Below are 24834 nucleotides of genomic sequence, written 5' to 3' on the forward strand. Positions count from 1 at the left end.
AGTACTGGCTTGTGGCTTCATGGACGCGTTTGAGGTCATCTGCAATTAGCAACACAGGTGAAACTCTCCTTCTCTTTGCTTGTCCTTCTGTGAATGTTCAGCTTCTAAAATGGCACAGTCAGAGGACAGAAATTAGGATGGCAGATATTTGTCAGTAGACAAAAAGTAGAGCTAAGAAAGAAAAAGCAAGTATTTCACCTCAGAAAGATGGACGGATAACTCTGGCTTATTCAAAGGTATCAGTCTCTCAGTTCTGCTAGATGCCTCTGAAAATTGCCCATTTTTTGCTGTTAATGCTCCAGAGGAAACGTTTCCACTGAAGACACCAACTTAGGGCACTTTGAAACAAGCTAGGAGGAAATGCATTAAAAATAGAGGAGCTCAGCCGTAATTCAAAGTGGCAGCTTTAGCCCACTGTGTCCACAGCTTTAACGTTATTTTGAAATGTGTGTTTATCTTATATTTCTTTTTCTTTCCTTTTCTTTTTTTTTTAATATGAACATAATTCTCCCTTGAGCATAACATATTCCTTCAGTCAGCTGGATGGGAAAGCTTGACGTGTTCCATCATGTAATGAGGTCCTTAGCACAAACGCAGTGAAAACTGAAGGCCTGTTCTCTGAGTGCACCTTATGGTATCTTAAACCCCCTTCAGCCTGACGCTAATCCTTTTAAAACCTCCAATTAGATTTTAATTCGTCATTGCTAAGTGTCCTTGTGTTAACAGCACTGTAAAAATGCAGGGCAGCATGCGAAAGCAGTAAGTTCTTCTTTACATTATTGTATTACTCCGAAAAAGAGAAAAACTAATCAGATTTCTGTTCCCAGTGTAAAACGCTCCCCGTAGCTTGAAAGTACGTGTGCAAAGCCTCTCCTTGAACGTCTTGTTCAAATCAAGTCACAAAAATAGAGGAAAATGGTACTAGAGGAAGATTTTTGGAAAAAAAAAAAAAAAACTTACCTCCAGTGGTGCTGAACGTGCACTTGTTAAAGTCTGGCCTGTTTCTCCTTCAGTCAGTGGGAGCACAGCAAGGCTGTAAGGCGTTTTAGTGCCCTAGCAGACAGAATTTCCCATCCAGTCGTCAGCACGGCTGTGGTTGGCACACCAGCAGGGCTGAAGGCCAAACCCTGCTGCCCTAGCCCAGCACAGCCCTGTCTCAGCAGGGATCACAAGCATGTACTGCAGTTACATGAGCGAGTTGCACAATTTTGAGGTGTCTGCTGAGCAGAAACGGGAGAGGGTAGGCTCCCCTTGTGCTTGTTGATCACAGCCCCTGCATTTCCAATGACTTTATTAGAAGCATCTTATATTTGCGTGCTATGGAGTGAGCCCTGCGTGGGGTGGGAAAGATTTTTACGAATTTAGACCTGCCCAAGAAAACATCAACCATTCTAATTTTAGGCAAGTTGCATTCCACATCCATCTGGTTAGTGGATCAGGCTGATGTTTACTGTTTAGTAAATTGTATTTGATCTTTTTTTTATAAATGTTTCTTTGAGGGCATTGCCTGCCATCAGCTAATGTAAAATAGTGCCAAGGACTTAAAAATAAACCCTTAGGGCCAAGCTGTGCTAGCTTCACATACCACAAACAGTCCCATCGAGCCAGGGAAGCTGGGCTGGGCATATGAACCGCAACCCCCCCGATGTCCAGTTACAAGTCCTGCTTCATTTCATAGAGATTGATGACTTCCTGCAATTAAAAAAAAAAAAAAAAAAAAAAAAGGTGCCAATTCATCCCAGTTAAAAATATATTGAAGTCAAAAAATTATATTAGACATGACTGTAGTCTACCAAATCCAGTCCTGTGCACAGGCAGAACTCCAAGGGAAAGGGATGGGAGTTTCTGCTCCGGAGCTTGCAGAACAAAGCTTACAGAGAACTATGACAAAACGTCAACTTTGTGTAAAGTCTCCCGGTGCGTTTGTATAAAGGTTTTTGAGAAATCTTCGCTAGAACACACCGGAGAATAATAAACTTGCACCTTGATAGAATAGCTTTATTTGTATATACTTTGTGTAAATTTTTAACCGGAGGGGACGTGTCATGCCTTGTACATAGCTGACGAGAACGGTGGCAGTGCTGTGCACTGCTGTTTAGGGGATCCAGGTTCTCCCGTCTTGGGTTTCCAACTGAAAAAGGCTACAGGAGACTGCTTGGGACCAGCCAAAACATAGGATGGATAGATGCTCACCACCCACTGCTTGTAAACACAGTCATAGGATTGGAACAGGTGTTATCCATGGAGAAGATCGCTTGCCTCCGCTCCTGGCTGAAGGACAAGTGCCTCTTTTGCTGTCACCTCCAGCAGAAGTGATTTGTGGTTTCAGATGGTCAAAGAGCGTGGGGGACGTTCAGAGCCCTGTTTGGATCAGTCTTTCGTAGGAACCTGAGCTTACAAGGAACCGGCGCTTCTTGTGTAACAGGGGAAGGTCCACGAAAAAGCAGTGTGTCCGTACATCTACTTATCTGTCTGTCTGTTTATCTAATATCCCGGTGTTTCTGTATTGAATGGTTTCAGTAACCCGTAAACAAGTGATTGCTCCTGTTGTGTTACTGCTTCGAAATTCTCTGCATGCACTCCAGCATATAATTCTTTAAGGAAAGAAGTTATACATATTATATATATATATATTGTAGCTTGCTTAATATTCATGTTGAAGAGCCATGTTTTGTGCAAATTGTACATTTATGTTGTGAGCAATATTGCAATATGAACTTTTATCAGTTGTTGGCATTAAAACACGTTTTTATCGGTAGTAAATCTGTCACATTATTTTTGACCGTAGGTATGTATCCCAAGCTTTCAAACTCAGGCATTAGATCAACTACTGAAGGAGACTTCTTTCTGTGCAGTAGAAATAGCGCAGACTTTCAGCAAATAGACAGGTATGCGAATCCCGTGCTGTTTCATGCAAGCTGCAAGGCTGATTCTTCACGCAGTTTATCTGTCAGGCAATACTTCTCTTCCGTCAGTGCTGGAATTTGTGTCTGATGTGAGGATGCTGTTGCCCTCACCTGTACCAGAACTAAAACCTCAACCTAGCAAAGCGAAGTGCTTAACTCCTACTGCCCTCTGTCTCCGCAGGTGCTTTAATATAAATACAATGAGGACTGAAGAAACTTCCAATTTCCTGTCGGATAGCAAATGTCGTATTTTCAAGTGTTCATGCTATGTAGTTTTCAATTTAGGGGCTAGATACAAGTGTAATACCACTATGGCTTTAGGAAAGCTACAGTGTTTGGAGCTTGACCTTAAAACTTTTACCTGACTTCTGAACATCATTGGTGGCTTTGTTTGCTCAATGTTTACCTCTGAGAAATGTATGCTATTGATTTAAATGTTTAATATATTGACTGCCTTTTTGTATATTTGTTATCATAAAGGTTTGGTTTAAATGCTAACAACTGTAGTCTATTTTCAGACTTTAAATAACATACGGTTCTGTATTTGGAAGGCAAAGTTATTAATGAATATAGCGATTTGGTATTTTATTCCTATTTTATACAGCTGCCCCCATAGGTTATTATCAGACGGCAATGAGTACTGCTGAACAGCAGGTGGAACTCTCTGGAGCGTGTCTATGAGCCATCTCTGTTCAATAAAAATCCCATTGTTTTCTAGCCTAGACAATGGCTGCTGTGAGTGTTTTTGTTGTTCCTTCTCCTGCTCAGGTGTTTCTCAGTGTACTTCAGACAGCAGCAGGACCGTGGGGGCTCCCCCAAGAAGCATCTCCCAGAAACTACCTGTGTTCAGTGTTTCACGTCGGGAACTTTTGGTGCTTTTTCTCCCCACTCACTGCTGTCAGTATGGCCACTGTGCCTCTGACAAAGTGACATGGAGGCTGTTTCCAAAAATTTCTGTCTGAGCCCTGATCTGTTAAAAAAATACAAGTCAGACAAGGGAATGGAGTGCCATGGTGCTTAAAATTAAGCATCTGCAGACGCATGGTAGCCAGCCAGTTTGGATTTGTGAAGACCCAAAAGTCTGGGAGCTTGATTTGTTATGCAGTATTGCTGTAAGTGCATACAAATAAATGCCAAATGGTTATCGAGGAGAATCCAGAATATGGGGAAATCATTAATTCTAGCATGACAGTGAAATCAAGCTTTGAAAAAATCTTTTCATTTGAGTGTTTTTTTTTTAACTTCTAAGTTTGATTTATTTTTTTTTTGGTACCTTGTAAGATTTAGAGTCAAATCTTTTCTTTAAAATGTATCGGATTATTATAAAACAGGTTGATCCAGGAGGCAAAAGATGGCAATATCCCTTCAAGTATGGCCTAGAAGGAAAAATCCATACATGTGAGTCATGCGAGTGAAACATTGCTCCAAGTGACAGGGTGACTCCAGACCAGGATCCTGGCACTGTCAGGTGCCTGCGGGCTCTGCAAGCCCAGCTGTCCAGGAGCTGAGTGTGGTAAAGACAGGTCGCAAGGCTACAAATGTCAAAATTTAGTAGCAGATGTAGGCCTCCTTGCCTTCCTTTCCCGGTATCATTCACTGGGGAAAAAAGCAAAGCAAGCTTCACTTGTAACAAACTGGTCTGGTCTGTCACCTTTCCCAAGGATAATATCAATACTGGAGCAATTTAGTATTATTGCTGGGCATCTGAGTTAACTCTTCCCCGAGAAAAATAGAGAAGCTCAGACATACCCATTACCAACATTGCTCTGCATTCTCTGCAAAATCATCTGTGCTTCTGTTACAGCCAGTTCACATCTTTTGTAGGTTTTCTAGGCAAACTTAACATCTAGAAACCAAGGACTTTGGCACACATTCACTAAAATAATTAAGGTTTAGGACAGTCTTGCCCACTGCTGTGTTTTCTCCTCTATAAGATAGAAGTGGGCAGTGATGTCTTAAACCACCAGTGTCACACAGTAAAGCTTACCCAAGAGAACCCTCCGGTATTGTCCAAACAGGAGACGACTGGCTTGAAGTGCTTGATGTATGTCTATTGGTGGCATCAGCAGCAGAGGCATCAGTGTAACACACACAAAAAAGATCATTCTACAGCTCAGTTTAAATTAGATTATTTAGAAAATAACAGTATCTTTTAAACCATTCGAAAATAATAACTTTAAAAATTAAACTGCATAGTGGCATATACAGGCATATTTGTAAGTGTGGCAATATCAGACATGTTTCTATGTCAAGAGACCTTTATATTTTAATTAAAGCTTCTTTATTTTTTCTCCTTTCCCCTTTCCCCTTTCCTTTCCTTTCCTTTCCTTTCCTTTCCTTTCCTTTCCTTTCCTTTCCTTTCCTTTCCTTTCCTTTCCTTTCCTTTCCTTTCCTTTCCTTTCCTTTCCTTTCCTTTCCTTTCCTTTCCTTTCCTTTCCTTTCCTTTCCTTTCCTTTCCTTTCCTCTCCTCTCCTCTCCTCTCCTCTCCTCTCCTCTCCTCTCCTCTCCTCTCCTCTCCTCTCCTCTCCTCTCCTCTCCTCTCCTCTCCTCTCCTCTCCTCTCCTCTCCTCTCCTCTCCTCTCCTCTCCTCTCCTCTCCTCTCCTCTCCTCTCCTCTCCTCTCCTCTCCTCTCCTCTCCTCTCCTCTCCTCTCCTCTCCTCTCCTCTCCTCTCCTCTCCTCTCCTCTCCTCTCTTTTGAAAAACGAGTGTTTCAAGGGGGCTGTTGTTCCAGAGTAAGAGTGTGGGCTGTCTATCTCCAAGCTTTGCTACGAAGATCTAAGATGACATCCACAAATCTGCGCAGATAGCCTTGCAGCCCAAGACACTGCTTTACATAGCACAGCCTGCTGCCTCTCTGCTTTTCTAGAGCTTCTCAGCCCCTCTGCTCTATGAGCCAAGAAGCATGTAAAAAAAAAACGTTCTCTTCCTGAAATCATGAATACTTGAAGCAACTGGTATTGGGCCATATTCTTAGACAGTCAAGTAGCAAGTATGCCCCACCACTGAGACAAATAGAGCCCCTAGCATCTCCCCTCACTGCCGTGGTGCAGCACAGCTGGAGGGGTGGGAGTCTGCTGGTGTTTTCATGAGTGCATCTGCCCACAGAGATGGGATGGTGCCCTCACACACTCGCACGTACCCCTTCTCCTCCGAGTGCTCACCCGTGTGTACGCTGACACGAAGGCACACAGGCCCCACCCCCTGCCAGCTGTGAGAACAACAATTATAAGTAAAACTTGCATATCTTGGCAGAGCCATAGCACTTGGAGCTCTGCCAGTTGGTTTTTCCCATAAACATATACCCATATATTTACTGACTTTCCTTTACTAGCAGAGCCCTAGTGTGTTGTATCATTTTATGCTTATTTTCAGCTTCATCCATTTTCTGTGTGAGGCTTGCTAAGGCCCTGACTGTGTCCTACCCTCTTGTCCTTCTTGGTTCTTCACCTCCCACACTACCCTTTTCCCCTCTACTGGATATCTACCAATACATTTAAAGTCATTTTTCTCAACTGGGGGACAAACGTGACTGTTCTCCACACCCAGCCATCCTTCTTCCAGCTTGCCGAGTGGTCGCTGACTGGATTTCCCTCTTCCTTTGTGTTGGCTCCAGCAGTATCTTACAGCAGTTAGTGCTGGGGTGATAGAGTTTTCCCAAATTCTCAGGGCACGTTTTGGGGAAACAGATGCTCCATAAAGAAATAAGTTAATGGATAAGTAACAGATCTAGTTGATTCCGTAAAGGTAAGCAAAACCTAAGATTTTGGAGAATAAGCCTTGGCACAAGGATGCTTTATCTTCTAAAGCGGGGAAGTTGGTGATCTCCCAGAGAACACCTTGAGATCATGGATGAAAGAAAACCAAAGCGGCCTTGTTTCAACCACCTGAAAACTTGCCTATGCCTAGCTATCAGTACGAGAGTTCTTCCCTCCAGGCTATGCTGCCGTGTGCAAGCAGGGTATGTTGTCTCCCCTGACAAGATGCTGCCCTATTGGGATCTGATCTTCCTTTGGTTTCCTCCGATTCATGCTCTTTATTTCAGAGCAATACCTAGGGAATGCAAACAGAGAATCAAAAGGTAACCTTGAGGACTTTTGTGGCTGCCCTTGGTGTTTCAAAGCCACTCATAAGCCCTTCTTTATGTCTGTCCAAAGTTAGAGGATTTCTTGATGTTGTGACTCCCCTTTTAGCTGTTCAGCATCTCTGGGACTGTAACACATACTTTGCAGCTCATTTGAGAGAAGATTTTTTTTTTTTTTTTTTGAGTGTTAGTGTATCAATGCCTTTACCCTTGTCTCATCTGAAGAGGTGAGCTGAACCACAGCAACAAGCCTGCAGCATCACTTCTCTCAAAACACATAAAATTCCCTTTGTTTTCTTGCTTACAGCCTGTAGGATTTGCAGTATGAACCTTCTCATGGCCTTGTAGTACCTTCCAGCTGCCACATTAGAAATGCTTACACTGTCTCTGACAGTTTCAAGATATTTCAAGGTCTCTGCAGAGCCCTGGACTCTGGAGCACCCTTTTTTTTGCAAGTTTTCAAATACTTATTGGGAAGCTTACTGGCACTGGTGGCTTCTGTATCTCTTCAGGTCTCCTCTCTCCTTCACCCTTACTTAGCATGAAGGGTAATACTCTCCAAGCACCTTGACACATACCCTAAAAAAGAAGTTGACCCTTCCTTTCAGAGGAGCCATTTTTTTCCGACTGACCCTGCTCTTCTTCACTTGGTAAGTCCATGACAGAATAAAAGTTTAGTCTGCTTAGCCAGGTACCTTCACCCAGCTGAACCATTATGATGAGACATGGATGAGAACTACCTGGCACTTGTCTCCTCAGGTAGGTTGGGATGGGTCATATGCCTCAAATTCTGCATAAGCAGATCCAGAATTAGGGACAGTGCTTTGGTGCTTTTCACTTTGGACAAGCAGACAGGCAGAAGGCTCTGCCACCAGAATAGGTGACTAAACTGAAACAGTGAAACTCGCTGCTATCAAGTCTTGCCTTACTTTGCAGAGGTGCCTCGGGAGAAAATGAAATTCAGCTCTGCTCATTAGAGGCTAAGAAATGGGTCTGAGAGGGATTCCAGGCACAAAACAACTCCAGAGGAAACAGGGCAGAGTGGTCAAGCACTGGGAGGGGTTGCCCAGGGAGGTGGTGGAGTCACCGTCCCTGGGGGTGGTCAAGGGAAGGTTGGACGTGGTGCTTGGGGACATGGTCAGTGGGTGACATTGGTGGAAGGGGGGTGGCTGGACCAGATGATCTTGGAGGGCTTTCCCAACCCTAATGATTCTGTGATTCAAAGGAACAGTTATTCACTGGGAACTGCGGCTCTGCGAGCTGTTTCCGACCCATCTTCCCCCCTTTGTGGAGGCGCGTGTGTGCCCCCTCTGGGCTATGCTCCCACTGCAGGGCGAGCCGGGCACCGAACAATTACCAAGATCCCTGCACACCCCCGCTAATTAACCCCCAACACCCCCCCCCCACAGCCCCCTCCACACACACACAAACCCTCCCCTCCCACCGCCCCTCCTCCCCGCCTCTGCCCCTCCCGAGGCGCGCTGCGATGACACCACCCACCCCTCCCTCCCCCTCTCCCTCGCCGTGACGTCACCGGCGCGCGCCAGGCCCCGCACGCGGCGCCGCCATGAGCTGCCCGGTGCCGTGCGCAGCCTGGGTGCGGCGCGGCGTTGCCAAGGAGACGCCGGACAAGGTGGGGGGGGGGGGGGGGGAGCGGGGACAGGACCCCCTCAGCGCCCCCAAATCCCCTCGGAGTCCCCCAAATCCCCTCGGTGTCCCCCCTCACGGTCCCCTCGGTCCCTCACGGTGCCCCCCTAACGGCCCCGTGTCCCCCCTCAGGTGCAGCTGAGCCGCGACGAGCTCCGGCGCCTCGTCGGGGAGGCCCGCGAACGGCTGAGGTGAGCTGGGGACGGGGGGGGTTGACGTTGGGGTCAGCCTCGATCATGGCTCTATGGGGGGTGGGTGAGGGGCTGAGTGCGCCCTCAGCGAGGGGATGGCCATCAGGCTTCAGTTTGGCACCTTTAATTATCTCGTTTCCAGTTCTGGCACTGTCAGGCAAAGTGTGTCTGCTAAACAGGCAGCTGAGGTTTGCGTTGGAAATCACAGGGTCACTGCGGTTGGAGGAGGCCTCCAGGATCACCAGGTCCAGCCACACGTGAGAGCCACCTTGGCTGGTTGCTGCCTGCATGTGCAGGAGGGGCCTGGCGTGTCCCCATTAGGTCCTCAGTCCACATCTGCCGTCCAGTTCTGCTGGGTTCCTTGCAAACGTTTACAGAAACTGAATTATCCACAAGGAAAGGCGGGAGAAAGAGATCTAGACACGCTTCAGTTTAGTTCCACCAAAGAAAACTTATCCCACGCTTTGTCGGAAAAATGTGCAAGGAAAATGTGCGAGATAAAACTTTCTCTGGCAACCTGAGAACAACAGCGTCTTATTTAGGGAAAAGGCAGGAAAGGAATGAGTAGGTCTCCTAATTATTGATATAAAGACTGGAGATTCACGTGAACAGCCAGGACTGTGCATGCTGAAATCTTGTTACCAGTCTGCTGAGTGATTTCCTGGAAGTGCTCAGTCTTTGTCGCTTCCTCAAGGGATGTCTGTCTTTGAACAGGGAGGATGCTGATGATAGCGATGAAGATGAGCAGGGCCAGACAGCAGATGGCATGGATGTTGCCGCCGCTGAAAGAGCTGAGTCTTCTCCTAAAAATGACGACCAGGAGGAAAACGCTGAAAAGCTGACTGATGATGAACTGGCTGAATATGATTTGGATAAGTATGATGAAGAAGAAGACACAGGTAGGAGAAATTTCCGTATCAGATATGCATTGTAAATGAAGACCCTTTTTTTTCACTTCTTGTAGTACATGAGGCATGAGTACCCTAAAACTATAGTGCTTTGTTTCAAGTGCTGGAAGCTCACGTGTTGAATTATTTCCTCGTCCCAGTTTAGGAAGTGATTTAGTGAGTGAAACAGTTTAGTGTCCTCCTCCCTGATGCTAGAGCTGAGCGGCGTTGGAAAGGCTCTCACTCCCCCTGCTGCAGTGCCAGAGCACTGCAGCCAGAGTCCCTGAAAGCAATAAGCAATGTAGCTTACCGAGGTTCTTCTTTTTGGTTTGGAACTTGGAAATTCATTTAGCCCATTCCTAGTATTTTTGCAGTACAGGTACTGATACAAAAGTGTCTAACTTCACCTGTCGTTGACGCATGTAAGATATGTTCTGAAATTCCCATCTAGGTGATACAAAGCTGGGAGAGACTTTAGCTGGTCTGGCAGTGTATGGGAGCAATGATCAGGATCCTTACATCACTCTAAAAAGCACTGTAAGTACTATACAAATGCTAAATACTTTGAACAGCATTAGCTTAGAATTCATTTAAGTCTAATTCTCTGCCAGACAGCCTTGGGGTCTTAGGTGCTTGCAGCACATTTAAAAGGCTTGTCAGGTTTTTGCTCAGACAGAACTTTTTCCTTTTAAGGCTGCTTTGCACCGTCCCCTTGATGTGCACTTTTTACCTTGAAGTCAGATGTTAAGGCGAACTGGCTGATGATTTAGGACGTGTGCTTCAGTACGTGGAGGTGGCTTGTCAGCTCTCTGATCGGACACAGAAAGTGCTTGAAGAAATAACACGTCCAGTGTTATTTGAGACAACAAAGAGACAATATAATCTAGAGAGCTGCAGGGAGGGAGGGACTGCGATCATCTGGGGCAGGGGGATGGAGTAGGTGAATTTTTGAGACCTTTTCTAAGCATAAAGGTTCTGATTTTTTTCTGGTAGCTGTAGTTTCTGTACTATTTTAGATTCTTTACAAAGATTTCAAAATTAAAAGAGCAGCTGTAGGCTCCTACCACGGCGTCCAATTTGTTTGTAAGGGACCCTTGTCAAATGTGTGATCTCACACAAGACGTTGTTGTGGTGGCTTCACGTACCATAACAGAGCTCAGGGAGGAAGGCAAATGTGCATCTTTAAAACAAGTTCACCTGCTATGTGCATTTTGGGGTGCTGTATGTTTTGTGTGTGTTCCATTGACTCATTAATGATTTTTCTTGATCGCATGTACCAGCAGAGAAGATAAATGCTTTGAAAGGGATTTTGTAGTCAGTGATACCTGCACTGGGAGAATACGAGCTACGTGGGTCCCTTCCAACCTGGGATATTCCATGATCCTATTTATTCTGTGTCAGAAAAGCTGGCTTTCTTCCAGATAGAGAAAAGGGGAGCTCCCTTTTCTCATCCCTCTATGCTCAAATCCTTTCCATGGGTTCTGAATTCTTTTTAGTACTCTCCAGCATGCAGTTTATTATTGGTGTTTATTACCACTGCTGTTGAAGACCAAGCACTGCACAGCATTAACTTGACTAACTCAAAGCATTGCAATACCCAGTAGAATTCAAATATTGAAAAAATGCTTGGAGTGAATAAAAAAGAAGTTATTAAAAGCTTGCAACATGAAAGCCAAAAGGTCCTGTATGTGTTGTATATTTGAAGGGCGGTGGTCTGTGCAAGTTTACTGACTTTTATGTACAGTTTTTAGTTTTCCACTCACAAAAATTCCCGGAATGCCTTCCATTCCTCGGTAACAATGGAAATTGGATGGAGGCTACATCTGTTCTGGTGCAGCTCAATGCCCAGTATAGCTGCAGGCAGTGCTTTTCTGGAAATATTTTCCAGAAAGTGGACAGCGCTGTAATGCTCTCGGAATTGCTTCCTGTGTGTGTGAAGAGCAGCCACAGTGTGCTTATTGTGTGAAACTGTGTTACATTATATAAATGCCCCAGGCTTGAGAGCCCAAGGGAAATAAGATACAAATGTGGGCCTCTGGTGGTGATTTTCTTTTCAGCAATGGGTTGCATCGTGGTAGCCTCAAGAGATGGTTTCATGTTTAGTAATTAAACATTTCTCTAAATCCAGCTAGGTCCGCATAAACGCTCCTTCAGCCTGCAGAACAGCTACTCAGTATCCCCACAATGGAGCCTGGTTCCTGCCTTTTTGCATATACCATCAGAAGATTTTTATTTTTTTGTGTGTGGGTGGGCTACAGGGTGCTGGTTTTCAAGTGTTTTCAGCTCTGGTTAGAAAACATTACTGATTCAGCCTTTTGTACTTGTGCAGTCGTGTGTGTGTGTGTGTGTACGTGCCTTGCTAACGTCTGTTGTCCTCTCCTTTTCACTGTTCAGGATCAATATGAACAGGAAGACTTTTTGATTAAATCCAGTGACAATCTTGTCCTTTGTGGCAGAGTTGATAAAGACTACTGTAGTTTGGAGGTCCATGGTAAGTAACAGGATTTGTTCCTTACAATGAAGCTAGGAAATAGGTTTTGCCTAGCCTGTTTGTTCCGTATGGCTGTGTAGAACAAGGAGTGGGGGTTGTTTTTTGGAGTCTTCAGCTTCCTACTGTGTGAAAACTGTCTTTTACCCTGATTTCCCCTGTGACTGAATCTAGACTTATTTCCGTTTTTTAATTATTGATTCTGTAAAATTAATGTTTTAAACCATCGTTAAAGTCTCCTCATGTAGAAAACGTGTGAGTACAGAGTATTTATTTTGAAGTGATTCTTATAAAGTAGTATGGAAAGCTAGGAACAAACTTTACATTTTGCTGAACTTGTCACTTCCTTATCTCAAGTACGCAGGAGAATGTTAGTTCGTTACGTATAATTTTGTGAGCCATAACGTAAGTATTTGGAGGCTCTGGCCTTTACGTTGAAACTCTGAACACATTGCAAATTTGCATTCCAGATCACCTTGGGAGTTTAGTATTTGCCACATCTTCCTTCTATAGAGGTGAACTATAAGTTGTGTGGTTTTCCTCTTCATTTATGTCACGTATATCTCTAATTCTTTTCCAGTTTATAATCACGAAGAAGACTCATTTTATGTACATCATGATATTATCTTGCCCGCGTACCCTCTAAGTTTGGAGTGGTTGAATTTTGATCCTAATCCTGATGAATCATCAGGTAAATGACAAAGGATACTGAAATTGTCAAGTAAGAGTATTTTTACTTGAAAAGTATGTTACTGTCATGTTGTCACTAGGTAGTTTTCTCCAGTGGGACTAAGAAATAAACCCAAGATGCTAAGAGGGAAAAACTGTATAACAGTTTTAATCTTGGTGCTGCTGGCCTAACAAGTCATGTGACTAAAATACTGGTTTAATTAGAAATAGTTATTGTTAATTAGCAGACCAAAACAAGCTCTTCTCTAGTCTGTTATTATTTTTTTTTTTTACATTTGTAAAATGTTTAAATTCATTACAGCCAATGCAGTTGGTTAACTTTAAAACACAATTGGATTTATATATACTGATGTTTTTAGTAACCCTTTTCCTGTTTTTACAGACTTTTTCCATCTCACATAGAGTTTGTTTTTTTTTGTTTTCCTTACATGTGGTGCTTTATATGTCTTCTTCAAAAAGTTACTTGTATTCAAGGGGAAGAGTACTAAAGAGCAAGTCAAAATTTTCTGGCAACATCTGCTGCCAGTATTTTTAAACCACTTCTTGTCAGTTGTAATCATCAAAACCGTTCAAATAGAAAAATCTGGCATGTAAACATAAATTTTACCTAATCAAAGAAAGCAGCAACATCTGGGTTGCCAGATGCACTGTTTTTGTAACTAAAAGTGGTTGCCTTTGCATTTTTCTCTGTAGGAAATTACGTTGCAGTGGGTAACATGACCCCGGTTATTGATGTTTGGGACCTTGATATAGTGGACTGCTTAGAACCAGTCTTTTCTCTTGGCAACAAGAAAGAGAAAAAGAAGAAAAAGAAAGGAAAAAAAGTAAGTATTGGTTAAATGGAAGAAACATAAAGTAAGGATAATGTTGTTATTACTTCTTTCCTACAATGAAAAAATAAAGCCATAGGTAGTCTGGTTTAATTCCCACTGTCGTGTTGAAAGATGGTGTCTAGACAGGTTACAGCAAGTAATGTTAGGGTAGCATACAGGAGGCTGAAACTGCTGTTTTCCCATGACTTAGAGAGTTGATAAGGCATTGAGAAATAAAGGACAAGGTTTACTCTAATAAAACACTGTTAGTCAGGATTCACCTCTGTTAGCTTTATCCATCTAGAACTGAAGCATGTTTTAAGGTAGTCATCAAGATTATCTAGGGTGAATGCATAGAGACACACCCAGAGAATGACTGAGTTGCTTTTAGTGGACTGCGGAGAAAACCTTAATTACCAAAGAGTAAGGCGTAGGTTTCGACTCGATGCCAAGTTCTGTGATCTGAATCCTACCCGTGTTGTAGACCTGAATGTGCCTTGGTGATTTGTCCAAATTCTTGGGGATGTAGAGCAAATATAGAAGATAGCATAACTTAAATCTTATAGACTTTATTTATGGTAGATGCTTCATGAATTACTTAAAGATTCTTTTAAAGTAATATAGATGTGAACTTTTGATGTACAGCTAATCTTGGTTTCTCAAAGGGGCACTTCAGTGTCAATCAGTTGAAGAACCCACTCTACAACTGTGTAGTTGGGAAGGTGTTTTACTTCCTGAGCTCTCAAACCTTCTTATTTTAAAAACAATAGGAAAAAAATACCCCTAGAGAGGGAATTTGTTCTTTGAAACTTGCTTCTGAAAATCCTTGAGTTACTAAAATTGCTTTTGAAGGTAATCATTCATAAATTTTACCTCAGTTTGAAAAGCTGGTTGCTCTGTGTATGGATGTTCTGTGTATGTAGAAGAGAGTGGGGTGACTTATAGGTTTCCTGTTGCTGTGCTGGGAGACTCCTTCGAAGCTTAACCACTTTAAATTAGAATTTGCAGGAGCTGGCAATTACAAGGGCCAAAAGTGCAGTTGATTAGGAGGGGAGAGAGGAAACTGCCAGCAGCGTTTAGAAAAAAGTTGAAGGAGCTGCACATTAGCTGGTGAAAATGAAATTTCTTCTATAGCCTGAAGGGAGTTACTGGTTCTGTAAGCTCGCCTGCTGTGGATGGAGCAGGAGACTTGGTGTAGGAAAAGTGCAGGTGCTGCAGTGCTATCGAAAGCCTTGTTGCAGCAAGTGAGAGAAAATATGGTTATTTGTGAGGGCATTTCAGGAATTCCCATTAATGTTTGATTTCCTTTGAAGGTGTAGCATTCTAAAGCCTGTTTATGTTGTATCTGCACATACAGAATTTGTCTGCAGAAGGAACGGTGGAAGGACATACCGATGCTGTGCTTGATCTTTCATGGAACAAACAAAGCAGGTAAAAGAGTACTTGAATAGCAATGGATGGATACAAATCGGAATACTGAATTAGGCAGATTTTTTCCCCACAAAATCTTTTGCAATATAACACTGAACTTGAAAGCAGTGCTGAAATGAATCATTTCTCAAAAATGATTTTTTATTTTTACACATTTTTATTTGCAAGTTGTCCAGGAGAAGGCGGGGCTAAGGTGTGTCCAAGCCGTTCAATAAATCAGCTACATTTAGGTCAGATGGACAAATTGGAATAGCACAAGGTTTGCCCTGATCTGATTTTTTTTTTTCCTTTCTCCTCTGCCTTTTGCCCTAGCGCTGTGAACAGAAACCAGTGTGAAAGCCCTGATAGCACAGCTGTAGAAATGACTCTGGCTTTTGGGAATTCTCTGTTGCCTGAATGCGCTAGCAATAAAGTGGTGCTATTGAAGCAATACAAAGCTGGCCCATCCTGGGGGAGAGGTCAAGGGCGATGTGCTGACTGAAATAAAGATGCCACTTGTTGTTATTGCTTAGGTGGTTTTGAACAATTCAGCTGTCAAAGGATCCTCAGAATGGGCCTTGCAACTGTACCAGTCAGATAGAGACTGATAATTTTTTTTTTCCTGCTGTCATAAATGTCTCTGAAGATGCACGTAGTCAATTCTGCGTACTCCTGATCAGCAGGTATCAGCATTTACTTAAAGTTCCTTGTTATTTAGACAAAGGAGGAAACACCCACATAGACATACAATAAACATGCATAGGCTTCACCCTTAATTTACAGTGCAGTCTGTTGTTCTTAAATTATACATAGGAGCAGAGTGCGTTAAGTTATTGTTCATTCTGCCCATCTGACAAAAGACTAACTTTCATATTAGCTCACAATGATTGTTTTGTGCTAATATGGAGACAAATCACAAAAATTACAGCTGCAAGAATTAAAGTGTCTAGAATGTATAATTCAGTAGTGTACAGAGTTATGAACACACTGATACCAATAGATCTTTCAAGAAGTTAAAGCAGCCTTTGAAATGGGAGGCTTATAAAACAAAGAACTCCTTGCAGCAGCTTATATTTGAATGCTTTTTTTTTTTTTTTCTTTAAGCAAGACATGCTGTGACAGCTCTCTATAAATAACTGTCTGCCTGTAGGTCTTAATGGTACTTACATTCATGTAAAATATTCTCATAGCCTTCACTATGCATTTTTGTAACTTTTTCTTGAAACATTGTTTGGGAGAACAGTTTTTCCAGAAGACTGCTAGGTCTCTCAGTCAGAAACACTTCCTTGCAGGGGGGAACGTGGGAGAAGAGCTGTTTCAAGCAGAAGCAGCACGTTGAGGTTATAGATCTGTTTTTTAAGTGCAGTGGCAGTGGCTGTAGTGTGTATTTGACAAGCTTTAGGAATGTTTTAAGTTCCTTCTGATTAAACTTCAAAACTTTTATTGCTATTGACGCAGTTGATCAAATTTAAGTTGAAATGTGGGGTCTGTAAACTAACTGTTAAATGTTAGTGGTTCCTGTGAACATTGTAGGATGGGCATACAGTGTTGGGTCTTTATTAGTTATATAAACACTCAGATACCAGAGAGCAAAGTATTTAGTTAAAAATAGGTTTGTCTGACTCTTAGTTGTAGGTATATGCTGACAAACGGAAGCTGTGTAGGTAACATTTAAAAAAAACTCTTTTTGTTAAAGGAAACAAAGTACCTAGAAGCCTTTCTCACTTTACTTTGCTCAGAAAGTCTTCCATTAAGTGATATTTTTAAGTGGTGTGGGGAGGAAGTGCAAGCAAAAATGTCAGTGTTATAATATTTTACTAAAATAACACGGTCTGTTTGTAGTCTTTCCTTGTAACTTAGAATTACCTTCAGGGAAGTTATCCCTTAGGTTTGAGATATATAGACCATAGACCAGCGTGCTTAATCAGGCTCTGTATGTATTTAGGATTTTTGACCACTATTAATTTGTATCCACATAAAGATTTTTTTTTTAAACTTAACTTTTGATGCATTATCAGGAACGTTTTAGCAAGTGCCTCTGCTGACAGCACTGTGATTTTGTGGGATATGTCCGTGGGTAAGGCCGCAGCCAGCCTGACGCTACACACAGACAAGGTATGTAGTAATTGCTACGTGTCTTCCACTGTGAAAAACAGAGAGAAAAATACTGCAGTTTTTCACTAGCTGCTTGGTAGCAAACCCTTAGAACAACAGTTCTATAATTTTCCAGCCAACTGTGCAGAATTCTTTAGATTTCTGAATTAGTTGCTTTTGCAGACGACATTGTGTCTGATTTTAGAAGTGTTACTTTACTTATCCTTAAGGAAGTTTTGGGAAGACTTGCAGTAGGCTTTTGTTGTTTGTTTGCTTGTTTGCTTTTTTAAACACCTTTTGTATAAAAGCCCTGAAGGTTGGGAATCTGATTGTGCTCCTATAAGCTACAAAAAGTAGCTCTCTGAACATAAGTCAAACTGTAAGCCTTGTGTAAGGAAACAAGTGCTGTTTACAGTGTGTTCTAGGTAAGAAAGCTTTAAATAAATTTTACCAAAATGTATAATTTAGAAAATGTATATATGTAGAGTGATAGGTACATCAGAAATGAACTAATCATCTTGTTTCTTTTGGTGAAAGTGCTGGGACGTTGTGTGTTTTTTTTTTTTTTTTTTTTTTTTGTGTGTGTGTGTCTACTATGTCTGTTCAAAGAAAGTCTCTGTGTATTATCTTAATACTTGTTATTTTTTTAATGAAATCTCATGTTATCTAGGTCCAGACTTTGCAATTTCATCCATTTGAAACTCAGACCCTTATTTCTGGATCTTACGATAAGTAAGTCAGGGTAATATTTTCAAATGTTACACTTAGGATGGCTATTAATATTGAATGAAGTCTCACATTTTCTTTTTTTTTTTTCCATTTGCTTGTAGCACTGCCAAATTTTAGTAAGGTTATTATTTTTTTTCCATTAAAGTAGCCAGGTTTGTACGTGGCCAAAATGCAGCTTTCCTTACCTCTTTCTCAGCTTAGCTAAATCTTTTAACCATCTGGACTGTAATTTCCTGTGCCAGGTGTCCGCTCCAAACTGAATTTATTTCATAATTTGGCATTTTGGCATTTTCTGCATTAGGAGTGTGCCACTGCTCATCCCTGCTAAAACTTATCTGTGTTTTTCCAAACTGTAAGATCAGACTGGAGATATAAAGGGCTTTCAGGTCCCAGTCAGCTCTGCATAGCCCCTGTTGACAGGCACGCCATGGCCAAAACTTAACAGGCAGTCCTGTAATTGCAGCCTGGAGTTGCTGTGAAATGGTTTGTCTGCTCACTTGGACTAGATACTTACAAGTTTTGCCACCTAAAAAAAAGTTCTCTGTTCTCTAATCTCACAGGGATAACTTTTAAATTTTGTGCTATAACCATGAGTTTTATTTTAAATTAATTTTTATTCTGCTTTTAAGGCTTTGCCTTGTGTTAATGTATTTAAAAACTCATTGGTGTTTGGCCAAGCCTTTATGTTCTCTGGCTTGTATTATGCTCTTGCTACGTCTGCTTAAGTAAAAGTATTGGAGAAAAACCTTGCGTTGTTGTTGGGAACCTGCTTCTGTCTACTTTCTTCCCCTCTATTTTCTTCCATAAAAATATGGTCTCAGCGTTTGGACTTTTTTCAGCTTCTCAATTCCTTTTTAGCTACCCCTTTTATCCCATGCACACCTATAAACCAGTATATTGTCCATAAACTAGTACACTGCCTCTGTGGATTTCTCTTGTAAAGCATCCAAGGACTGCAGGCAATTCAGTGAATGATGGCAGATGCTTTCAAAACCTGGAAAATAGACCATAAAAAATTCTGTATGCACTAAAACAGCTTTAGAAAATGCCTGGTAGAGGAACTGAGAAAACTAGATCTCACGTTTCTTTGTCTTTAATTAAAGGTAGAGTGGGAATGAGTTACATTGTGGATGTTGATTGCAGTGAGATGTTGCAAGAGTCGCAGTATTGCTCCTTTCTTGTGCTTGCATCCAGGAGCTTTTATGGTTTGGACAGATTCTGCCACCACTTGCCTGAGCAGGTGTCTGTAAAGAATCCCAAAGGATTCGAACTAACGCCCATCTATTCCTTCCCCTTTTCAGAGTAGCAGTTACCTAACCAAATTTACCTTTATTTATTTTGGTTAAAGCATGTTTGAAAATTTATATGTATCAGACATCGGTTTCTGAATTAGGGCATTATTTTTGCACAAGAATTAGTTGACTTTAATTAAGTCAATATGTGATAATTCAGTGATACATATTATGATTTCCTGTATAATAAGAACCTAATGTATTGAGCAAGTTTGGGCTCTGTTTGCTTAGTCTCCCATAGCCCCACTGAATGTAACCAAGGTGCAACTGTGAAGCTTACGTAAAAAGCTTGTGCTTATCTGAGAGGTTTTCAGCATCTGTTATTTAAAGACTAAGTACTGAAGTAGTTTCCGTTTTAATTTTTGAATTTTTTTCCCCTTCCTATCCGTTTTCCTGATAGATCAGCCGTGCTGTATGATTGCAGAAGCCCACAGGATAACCATCGAATCTGGCGGTTTAGCGGTCAGGTTGAAAGAGTAACTTGGAATCATTTTTCACCTTGTAATTTCTTAGTGAGTATATACACTTCTCTTCTTGGCCTGTTGGCTGTTTTGTTTAGCCTGTATTTTTGTGTTTGTGTTTCTGAATCAGATAACAGAGCTGATGGGGAGTTGGGCTGTCAGCATTGCTTATTTCAAAACGCAACATGCCAGAAGTTGTTCTTAGGTAGATTTTGCAACATATGTGTAGAAATCAGTTACTTATTTGGTATCTTCTCATTGTGACTGTGTGAACTCAATTGATGCCGATCCTTTTTCATGCCATCTTTGCTATGTTGTCATAGCATTCAGTGCCTGGGATATATTGTCTTGTGCGTAGTTAATGTTATGTTTCATACAGTGAGGCAAATGCAGCTGAGAAGTAGCTAATTACAGTTAAGATCCTGAATGCTAATTCAGTGTTTCACATCAGCACTAGAGGGCACTCTTCTCTTACCTGGTATAAAGTAAAAGTAGCTTGTTTTTTATCAAGATTTTTACAATAAAGCTTTTGAACAGAATTTAAAAACAAATCCTCTTTGATATCTCTGTTACCTGCCTCATTCTCTGTTGCTTTGTGTATACAGCCCACAAAAGCAGCTGCTCAGTTCTGTTGGGTTTGCCATGTAGATCTCCCTCAGTATAGTCACACTAACTTTGCACAGCTCTACTGGACAGCTGCTGGGTGGCTCCAGAAAGTTTGAACTCTTGGTTTAGTGATGAAGGGCTGTGTATTTCATTGCCTAGCGTTACAGCCAGCCTTAGCAATGTAACTGTCTTCAATTCAAAATACAGTGAAGAAATTTGTACGGGATTATGTCTTCCACATATGTCAGTGCAGTGTAGTTCAGGTATGTGGAACAGCTCAGGCACCAGGTCTGCGGAGTCTGACCTGGGAAGTGCAGAACTGTGTGTTACACGCCTGACAGAGAAGCACTGTAAGTCTGTCCCAGACTACAGGGATTTAACAGAGGGTGGGTGTTATGTCATAGAAGCTTTCTTCAAATGAATGGCTACAGCTGCTTGTTTTTAAAGTGTGGTGGTTTCCCTAGGCAAGCACAGAGGATGGCTTTGTGTACTGTCTGGATGCTCGCTCTGATAAGCCGCTGTTCACTCTGAAGGCTCATGAGGAAGAGGTATCAGGTAAGTTGAGCGTGTATCGTGTTTGTTCCCAGTGGTAGGGCTTATTGGAAGATGTCTTCAACTGATATGACTGAGGTGGTAGTGAATCCTTCCTTAACAAAACAAAAAAATGGTTGTGTGTAGTTATCAAGAGTAGCTGGACCGTGAAGCAGTCTGTGCTGAGAAGCCACTGTAAGTGAAGGACTTCAAAAACAGTGATTTTTTTCTCAGCAAATACTGTGAAGAATAAACATGTCAAAACAGATCTGTTCGTTTGGGATACAATCCCTGTGCTTTTTGGGTGAGGAAGGACTGACACTATGGAATCAGGCCCAGAACTGTGATGTTTGCCTTCTGCATCCATAATTATTTTATACCAACATTCAGTCTGGTGGTGACCTGGGTATGGCCCATGGGAAGGTTTTCACCTGCTCTGCTCTAGGCTACTTTGATCATTTGACCAGTATAGGAGCTTCAAAAACACAACTTGAAGCACCTGATTAAGTGCCTAAAATGAGATGATATGAGTATGAATATGTCCTGTTGTCTTGGATAGCTACAGAGATGGTGCTTGGCAAATGAAGGAAAAAAACTACTGGGGGAAGTCAGGTTGTGTGAAGTAAGAACTTCGTACAGTACAACTTTGTACTGCTACTGTCACTACATTGGGAAACAAAATAGACCTACATGAAGTTAGTTTGCTCTCAAAAGATTGTTACTTCTCTCAGGGTAGGGAGCAGTGGTAACATAAAGCTGTTAATAACTATTTGCATCTTTTTGCTGGAACAGAGCTTAGTGTGTGGAGAACATTAGGTTTGTCCCTGTGATTTCACTTCAAAATGTATCTTCATCTCTGAAATAGCATCACTGTGAGAGCATCACACAATCACTTTCTTAATCTTCCAGGGCTACAGCTGAGCAGTCAGGTCAAAGGGTGCCTTGTGACATCATCTGCAGACAAATATGTGAAAATCTGGGATATCCTGGGAGACAAACCAAGTTTAATCCATTCCAGGGATATGAAAATGGTAACTTTCATTTCTTGGTTCCAAAAAGGTTTTTATATAAACTGTCTGCTGAATCTGTTTTCTAACTTGAGTCTTGTTTTACGTAACATCTTTTAGGGGAAAAAAAATAATCCCATCTGTGTATTCTTTGTAAATCGTTCTCGTTACAGTGCAGTATTCAATTCAAGATGTAATTGCCAGACTGCTTCAAAGCCTTAGACTTGAAAATTAGATACCATGTTCTGGAGCAGAACTATGGGTACTCCAGTGTGTATTTGCTGGGTTCAAGATGAAGATGTGATTTATTACTTGTAATTAACAGCTCTTTAATTTTGTGTCTTTACAAAATTTTAAGTTTCAAGAAACAGAGAGCTTACATTCGTTAAAACTTGCCTGGTGAAAGTATTTGCAGATGGTAAAATTGTTTTGATATTAAAATAAATAAAGTCTTTCTTTGTCCTTCCCAGGGCGTTCTCTTCTGTGCAGCTTGCTGCCCTGACTTACCATTTGTTTTTGCCTTCGGAGGAGAGCGAGAAGGGTTGCGTGTTTGGGATATAAGCACCATTTCTGCAGGTAACATTCTTACATTCTGGAATCTTGATGTTCTCTCCCTGGCCCTCCGAGTGTATTTGTATATACAATAATGTCATATGGTTGTGAGAGAAACTGTAGGTTAACATTTTTAACAAAGTACTCAAAGACTGGATGTTTTCACACTTTCAGCTTAAAAATGTGATGTGTTTTTTTGTTGTTTTTTTTTTTTCTATCTTGGAGAACTGTGTTTGCCATGAATTATTTTCTTGTAGCTGAAGTGTAAGACCTAATCTCTTATAATACCTATGTCGTATTTGTTTACACGAGGAACGTAAAGAAAAGAGTGCCACATTCCTGAGTACCTGTAGGAGTAAAGCTGAGAACTGGTTTTGATCAGTTGTCTTAGTTGCATATAACTCAAAAATGTGTTTGTTTGTTTTGAGAAGGATTTTAAGAGCTTGGTGGAAACTAGAGACTGAAAGCAGAAATAAATAATTTAACTTGTTTTGCTCTACAAAACTCATCCATTTCACAGTACTCGAGTAAAGGAATTATGCATAGGGAAACATGTAGAGATTCTCTGGGGGAGAAAATAACACCACTTGTGATTTTAGTCACGCATGGGAGGTGAATCGTTCTGATATGTAAGCTTAAAATCTCTACTCTGAGTAATGGGGGAAAGCTTTGAAACTGCATCAGGTTAGGATTTCCATTCTGTTTGTTTGCCATGCTGGATACTTGCTGCAGTGCTCTTCTCTCTGGGAAGTAACATGTACACAATCTCTTACCTGTGTTGCAGTGAATGAAGTTTTTGGCAACAGAGAGAGACTTGTTCTGGCTGGTGCAAACTCCGCAGCTTGCAGCTCCTTGGCCAGCAGTCGCAGCAACAACTCAGAGACAGCCATGGAATCGTGATGGACCAAAGCTCACAAAACCAAAGTAATTAAAGGGACTACAGCTCGTGTATTTTACAAATTCCCCTGTTTGGAAATAGAAATTTCGTAGAAATGATTGGTGTCATGCGATCTGCAGGCTTCTTCATCTCAAAGAAACGTGGTCATGTGGTTTAGCTCTTGTCAGGAGTTCCGAGTTTCTGCCTCTATCACCAGCTTTGAAAGACTGAATGACTTCCGTGGGCCTGAGATTATGATTCCTGAATTAGGGGCTGCTGTGTGTGGAGTTGAGATATGAGATTGTCACCAGAAAAGCGTTCTGCTGCTCTCAGAAGTTTGTCAGATACTGCAAAAGGGGTAAAGAACGTGTAATGGCATAAGGAACAGTACTTCGGTCAACAGTTGTGTCACGTCAGACAAATGCTGAAAGAAAGGGCAAGTGTAAATACTCAGATGATTTATCCTGGAGACTGGACTTACAGATTTCTAATACAGATTTTAAGTTTTAAAGATTTTTTTTTTTTAAAGTTATGTATGAGAGAGTATTTCTTGAATAGTAAGTTGAAGTCCCTGAGTAGAATTGTGGAATGTAACACCTCCAATCACCAATATCAAACCAGAAATATCCCTGCTCCTTCCCATCAAGATCAAGGATTTATTTTCCCTGGTTCCACAGCACCTGAATCTTACTGATGTTGCACGTGTGCTGCTGATACGGTTTTTGTTCGTTTATTTTAAAGTCCAAATGTGATATCTGTAAAAAGAATTTGAATTGAAATAAGGAGCTACTGTTCAGAAGAGGGTAAGAGGCTGTCAGGGTGCAAAGTGGGAGCAGGGATCTCAGCTGGTCGCTGTCACTGCTATCCATTTCACCTGCTTGTGTTCTTAACCCCTCGCAGGCGTTTCTGCCTGAAACCTGAAGGCCCAGAGGAACCCCGAGTGTCAGCCTAACCACTGACTGAATTCATTGGTAACAGCAGGAACCTCATCAAGGTTCCTCGCCTTTAAAACAAGCACCAAGTGCCTTCCCGTAGGCCAGAAGCTAAATGATGCTCAGCCTCCTGTGAAGTGCTTCCCTCTCCACCTTCCAGAAGGCGTCTGCTAAAGCACTGCTGCGGCAGAAATGCCCTGGGTGTTCAAACAAGTGCTGTCAAAGCAGCTGTGGTGTCTGTGCACACAGCTGACACGCTGGTACTGCTGCTTTCCATCCTAGCTCACTGGAACTGATTCTGAGGAGGTAAAGCAGAGAAATTAATCAGTACAGGCTGCACCTGGGAAAAAGCAGGGCTGTAGGTTTCTGTTCCATTCCTCCAAGTAAGTGCCTGCATCTAAATCCAATTCGGCTACAAAAGGGTCTCACAAACAACTGTGTTTGTGAAGCCAAAGAGGTAAAAGCGCCAGAACCACCTCTGCTTACGTGCTCTGCGTTGAAAAGCTGTAAGTTTTTCAAAGCTTCCATTTGAAATAAATGCTTCACGTTAAACTCTTTGAGGGTAATAGTTTTTTAGCTCTGCCTGTGGGTATCGTTGGCTCTAGATGTTGCTTTCTGTTTCATAGGGAGGAATTGTTGAT

The 24834-nt window shown here is 41.9% G+C and overlaps 1 protein-coding gene across 1 annotated transcript; it reads left to right on the forward strand.

Annotated features, from left to right (window-relative positions):
• The first annotated feature begins 8529 nt into the window (after positions 1–8529).
• PWP1 (PWP1 homolog, endonuclein) lies at positions 8530–24787 on the forward strand. The gene is made up of 15 exons (XM_082751838.1): positions 8530–8620; positions 8767–8825; positions 9540–9724; positions 10164–10249; positions 12107–12203; positions 12781–12891; positions 13584–13714; positions 15060–15133; positions 17131–17227; positions 17877–17938; positions 19628–19739; positions 20759–20849; positions 21735–21856; positions 22303–22408; positions 23169–24787. Exons 1-15 carry the CDS (start codon positions 8555–8557, stop codon positions 23282–23284), a joined length of 1515 nt encoding a protein of 504 aa, XP_082607964.1. The 5' UTR covers positions 8530–8554; the 3' UTR covers positions 23285–24787.
• The last annotated feature ends 47 nt before the right edge of the window (positions 24788–24834 follow it).

This window comes from Aythya marila (assembly GCF_965140915.1).
Source record: "Aythya marila genome assembly, chromosome: 1".
NCBI lineage: Eukaryota > Metazoa > Chordata > Aves > Anseriformes > Anatidae > Aythya > Aythya marila.